The sequence below is a fragment of the Echinococcus granulosus genome (assembly GCF_000524195.1).
Source record: "Echinococcus granulosus chromosome Unknown EG_S00064, whole genome shotgun sequence".
Classification (NCBI taxonomy): Eukaryota; Metazoa; Platyhelminthes; class Cestoda; order Cyclophyllidea; family Taeniidae; genus Echinococcus; species Echinococcus granulosus.
Genome location: NW_020170444.1, coordinates 246,905 through 253,408, shown reverse-complemented (window position 1 = coordinate 253,408; position 6,504 = coordinate 246,905). Strand labels below are relative to the sequence as shown.

Here is a 6,504-nt window from a genome sequence, read left to right as displayed (position 1 = left end):
CTTCAACAGTTGTAGAACATAACCAATTCAATGCATTGAGCTGCCAAGGTCAAATCCTATCGACCGGTCTAGTTCAAGTACATTTTTATGATATGAGGATGTGTTTAAAATAGGAAAAAATTGAGTGGAGGTTAAAATTACAATTATCTTAGCAGTATATTGACACTGTTTTCTTGCTTAATACATTTTACAACCTGTGTGAAATTTAAAAATTCATTTCATCAAGCACTACCAAATATCTCACAAAAAATATTTGAAACTGGTAATGGTTGTCCTTGTGAATACAAATGACGAGGCCCAAATAAGTGTAAAACTGATTAGCAGGTCTAGGGCTTTGAGTATTTGCTTCTCGAAGGGTAATGCATCGAAATATGCATTTGTCCTCATAGCAAAACCATTCACGATAATACAAAAACATTGAAAATATCGCTTAAAATATACTAACTTTTAGCCCTTCATATTTGAGGAAGCTTTAGATGGCCTAATATAGGAATGGGCTGCAACGTGGTACCTAGCAATTGGGAAAATCTGCACGAAAATATTTTATTCTCTAGTCTTAAGCATCTCCTTCAAACACCTCTAATTATCGTATTTTGCCGAAAAAGGACTCATTATTACTACCATTTTACACGTAGAGCATCTCCCTCGCTGCTTGATATTAAGGTCTGATAATAGATATTACCTTAGTGTTGTTCTTGTGGTGTGCATTTCTAGGGGGTTAAGTAAGTATATTGAATATTTTTTAATGTTTTCACTTATGACTCGGCCTATACCTTAGTTGTAGGTATAGCACCATTTTAATAAACAAGATGTGTTAATAAGTCCTTGATCTTGTCAAATGTTGCGCTGTATTTTTGAGTAAATTTTACGAAGGAAACTCATGAATGACTTACCCACGGTTAATAATTTCCACGTGCATTACCTCCGAAGTTGTAGCCACCGAAGTTGCATAACAGGACTCGACCACAAATGTGGTATAGGTGACTGCAAGCAGAGCACAAATAAAAATGCCATTGTTTCACAAGTCATACTTGCCTCGAGCCCTACGAACTTTTCTGAATACACAAACAAGTAGGAATTTCACTAGTCAAAAAGAATGCCCTATAAATCCATTCTAGTACATTTCGGTCGAAGAGATGTCAGCTGCAAAATAAAGTAGCTAAGAATCTCATCATGGTAGAATCATACGGTCCATTATTAGTGAATGTATTGTAGTCTTACCAGCGCACCTTTCGTTAGACTAAAGGCCTTGTCATTCAACCTTAATTCCACTATCTTATTAATCATTCATTGTGGACACCTGAAAGACCAACTGGAGTACTTCAAGCCTTATTCACATCTACTCCTTTATTCTTAAGCGACAACATTGTGGAACAAATATCTAACTAAGCAAAATGGTGATTAGCTAAAGTAGATGGATGTTTCGCTAGAAACCAACCGGCTTGTTACTGATACATCCGAGATTTACCTTGGTGAGTTGCTTCATCACCAAACGAGATTTCCAACAGAATGTTATTTTTAGCAGCTTTAAAGATGGTAATTATATCATGGGGTTGCTGTTTTTACTCCGTTTTATTCCACTTTTGTCATTCTTCATAGTAAGGTGCGAAAAATTACGAAAGTTTGAATAAATTAATAGCGATTCCATTTGACCTGACTGCCATGTTTAAGCATAGTAAATCAATTTTAAAGTTTTCAAAATAGCAAAAAAATTTTCTCATCCTAACTGAAAACTGATTACGTGAATTGATAATCTTTCCTAAAAAATCAAGGTAGATTACAGTATAACATGCAGCAAAAATTAGCAAACTCACCTGTGGGGTCGAACAGTGTAGCTTTCAGTTGAATTGGTGAGGCAAGAAGGACACTCGAGACGGCTCTTTTAGTGGCAGAGAAAGCCTTGAAGGACAGGTCTAATGCTGCCGGTGTGGGACGCACATTGTCTAAATTCCATTGGTCTGACAGGCGTTGCGACCTTTAGGGGAAGATAACAATTGACTGTGAAAGTAATGGCGTCACACTAGGCATTTTTTAACGATGAGCTCTGAAATTAACAAAATCATCCTAGAATTTGTTTCTATCATTGTGTTTCATTATGATGATACGTTATCCTCAACAATTCAAGCCCGTTTCTCCGCACCATTTACTGACAAAAGTCTAGCAATTATAGCAAGTGAAATACCTCTCTATTAGCAAATGAAGGTGTGACCGTCTATCGCCAAGCCATCCACGCCTCACTCACATGTCCAAGGCATGCATCATGTCAGCACCAGAAAACAATGCCTGCTGTGAATGTGGCTGTGTGTAGTGCGCTGTGGACACAAGTGGTAGCTGGGGCTTCTTCAATTGCTGAATGTGTTCCCACTTAGTACAAGTTGAGTGTGTGCAAGAGCAAATCAGCTTCCTCACTTGTAGGAGCAGACAAGTGCATATAATGGGTTGGAAGAAGGTGCCTTTCCACTTCTTAACAGACGGCCCGAAACCGCATGCCTCACACCTTATATTTCACAAAATCATGCAACTGACGTGCAGAAGAGCTCGCATTGTACTTCGGGGGGAAGGGGGGGAGAGATGCAGGGAAATACTGTTGTAGCTTCATTCACCTCACTTCTCCTCTCATTGATCTAAGTAATGAGCACCTTTTCTTGACGTTGTCACGTGATGAACACATGCCAAACGGAGGACGTGGTGGTGAATAGAAGTGAGATGGGGAGAAAGTTGACTAGAATGTGGTTTTTTCTTAGATTTGAACCTGTTGTTTGTAGTTAGTCAATCGTACAGCAAGAAATTTGCATTTGGGCAAGGAACTGCGGTGTGGGTTTAGTTTTCGTAATTTCAGTGTTTGAGCCTTTAGTGTGGCTCTCTATAAAACTCCTCTTTTATTATTAACTAGCAGCCGACGCTCTTCCCTGAATTTTTTTAAAGATATTTATTGCTATTTTCTAATCTGTATTTAGAATTTCAAACCTATTTAACATGATGCACATTCTAAATCAAGTGCCTACTCTGCACAGACTTAAAATGCAGCCTACTAAAATGTGGGTATTTTACAGTTTATACCACTTTTAATGATGATAAGCATGATCTAGAACAATATGCTTGGAACCCAAAGATAATAATGCTGTTGTCTTAGTTTTATTTACAGTTCCAATAGTATTTACATCAGTTTGCACGTAGATAATTAAATGTATGACAACTTTTAGACCAAGTAATTTTTCGAAGTGGAAGTCTATGGCAACTTTGATTAAAAAGTAAATATTTGACACAGAATGAGTCCTGATTTTTGAATATCTAATATCCCTCCAACTAATTATGATATAATCCATGAATAAATGACTTGTTAAACGCAGCTGTTTTGTGTTTAAAATTAATAAAAGCAAAGCCCTAGCTCCGTTTTGGCTTATGGAAAAACCAAACTTCACATGTCATTGTTCTTCTTTTTTCTATTAAATGATTTTGACAGGTCCCATTGAAACCATATCAAAACAAAACGAAAATTTGTCATGATATCGTTTTCTCAATAGCACTGCTAGTTATAATAAGGGTAATAATAAGTGAACCAAAGGCAAGTGCTTTGCATGCCTTAACAGACTGTGCTTGGCCGACCGGCCAATTAGAAGAGGAAGATCATTTCCAAAACTATGTAAAATTAGGCCATTAGCCAGCCCCCTAATGCTTTTTAATGCATACAATTCTCTCATGGTTACGCTAAGATGCTTAGCATTGCGTTTACTTGTCTTTTTTGATAAAGTAATTTGGATAATCAACAAGGACAGGATAGTGGCCGATAAATATTAGAGGTAATAAAGGATAAGACATTTGTATAGATGATTTTTCTATGACCAAATAATGCCACAAACGGTTAGTGCAAATTAACTAATTAAGCACTCCAATATTGCTTTTTTTGTGACAATAGAGGATTTTAAGTATTAAAAGGGGATTAATTTTCTTTTACTAGGGGTATTATTCCAGGTAGTCGGAGAATTTCACACCGGCTCGTTTTAACTTGTAGGGGTCTGCAAGGAGCATACGACTGCGCCCATTCATGCACAAATTCAGCGGGGGTATGTGCCAGCCCATTGGTGCAGTGCTCTTCATTGCAATCTCTTTTTTCCTTCTAAGTTTGTATCCACCTTCACACTATTAAATGTTGACGGGGCTGAATCGAAGGGTATGAATTAGGCTTGTCTGCTTTATGTGGCGAGCTTGAATTGTTTCACAGCTGCAGAAGCCCATCGAGTAGCTTCTTGGAACGCTTGAAGAGGGTACAGCAACAAATCACAACTCTAAGAAATAGTTGAACTAGTAATTTTAATTCTTATAATGAATCTTTTGAAGATAGATGTATCACCCTTGCAAAGACTCTTTGTACTTGTTTATGAGGGATGCCTTACATCTGTGAAGAATAACTGGGTGATATCCAAGGCTCATTATATAAAGGCTATGACAGCAATTACTGGAATAGAAATTCAACTTTGGTCTAAATTTATAAATCAAAGAGGGTATCCAGCTCATACTGGTTTGGGAAAAGTCAGTGCAGAATTACATTTCATTATATGTGCATAGAAAATCTTGGTTTCTCTGTTTCGATTTTAGGCAACACTTAAGAATATTTTAAGCGAATTGTTTAGTTAAAAAGCTGGCGGAAAAAATTTAGATGTTCATCAGTCTGATGATACTTCTTTATCACTATATACTGCACACTATGGAATAGCCTATGGAGCCCATCAAATCTTGCATTCACCTATGGTTTCTCGAATCAAAATACATCGCGATGGTAGCGGTACGGCCACACATGCCGTTTGGACGCCTCCCATAACCAAAGCAACGAATTAGGTAGCACCAGACGAATAGCAGACTTCTGATGCGTGGCCGCCCTTGTTTTCGGTCACCTTTGTCTGTACTTAAGTTCTGTGTCCCAGACACGCTACTGGAGGGACAACAGCGACTGCGTCTGACATTGTAGAGACAATAATAATTCCCACCAATGCAAACAAGCCAATTTATTTCATTAATCTGTGGATGCTACCATAGTTGCATTAAGTTTTTTCTGAGTTTCTTGAATGCTAAAGATCCCGCTTGATTGATCTTGCTCACAATCTATGACAAAATCGTCCAAAGGTTTCAAATGGCATGGTCATTTAAGCTGTCAGGCTTAATTTGAAACCATATATTTTGGGTGCTAACAAAGTTAGATAATAAAATTGTATTGAATCAAATTATACACAGGTGTTTAAAAATTCAAAAGCTTGAAACGGCGATTTCTGCTAGATCCATAATGAAATCAACCAAAATTATGACTGAATATAAACCCAGCATTTCTCAAATAACCAGTAGTATTTCGAAGAAACATTAAATAATTAGAGGTATGTGGCTCGATTGAAAGTGAATTTATCGTTTTACTTAGGTAAGTGTTGAATAAATCTCAGCTCAATACATTAAGCCCGTTTAAATAGGTTAGAAACAACCATAGTTAGATACTTCAATTTGCCATCATTCAACTGAGACTCTGTTGATCAATCATCAAATGGAAAGGGTCCTTTGAAAGGTGACTTATGAAATGCAGCAACCAGCTCACCAACTCCCCTCCTGTTGACTAGGTGATGTCTGGCGCTCCTGAGAATTAATTCTTGGCGTGCTGGTTAAAGCACTCCCAGCCGTGGCGGTATTGGCAGCAGCAGCGGTGGTGGTGGTTGCGTTGGCGGTGGCGGCGGTTGGGATGACAGAGCAGCGCAGATCAAAGCGCATGTCAACACTGCTGCTCCACACGTGTGCATCCGTTCGCACCTCTAGGAGGCCTTTGATGCCAACTACAGTCTATGCGAAAAACGCGAAATGGAATTCAAGCGATAGACCACCTTTTTCAACTCAACTCTGAATTTAGTGTTAGGTTTGATACCGTATACTAGATCTTAAGCTCTCAAACTTATGGCCTCTTGTTGAAGCTATCTTCGACCAAAGTTGAGCATTTTTATTAGGCGTTTCCTTGCTGACGGCCAGGAATCCCAAAGTAACAACATTTATAAACGCCTGCAACGGTGCAATTTGTAGTTGTTGAGACATTGCACTAACACAGATTTCGCAAAACTGTTAACAACACTGTATAAATTAGAGCAAGAAGTAGGAAAATCTCACAGCAAGCAATCTTATTCCATTGCTAAAATCTACGTCGAGTACAGGGAACTCTGATACCACTGCTTGTGTCTTTCAACATTCACACCATCTGCAACAATTTAACCTCGGGTAACCAATAAAGCCGAATTCAAATATTCACTATAACCAATAGAGACTTGAGAGATGGATGCAACATTTTATATAATCATTTAAAGGGAGATCAATGTGTTGTTTTATCAGTATGGTAGGATTTAATTTGACCTCCACTCATTTCCTCCTATTTTAAACCCATCCTCATATCATAAAAAGTGCACGAACTGGACTGTTGGATGGCATCTGACCTTGTCGGCTTTATGCTCTGAGTCTGGTTTTGTTCTACAACTGTTAAAG

The 6,504-nt window shown here is 38.1% G+C and overlaps 1 protein-coding gene across 1 annotated transcript; it reads right to left on the bottom strand. All coding sequences in view use genetic code 11, as the record gives it.

Moving 5' to 3' along the window:
- Nucleotides 1-889: 889 nt before the first annotated feature.
- Nucleotides 890-6,063, bottom strand: EGR_06837 (hypothetical protein; the record flags this gene model as incomplete). The annotated part of the gene is made up of 4 exons (XM_024496086.1): nucleotides 890-984; nucleotides 1,815-1,975; nucleotides 5,579-5,817; nucleotides 5,995-6,063. 4 exons carry the CDS (start codon nucleotides 6,061-6,063, stop codon nucleotides 890-892), a joined length of 564 nt encoding a protein of 187 aa, XP_024349506.1.
- Nucleotides 6,064-6,504: the final 441 nt, after the last annotated feature.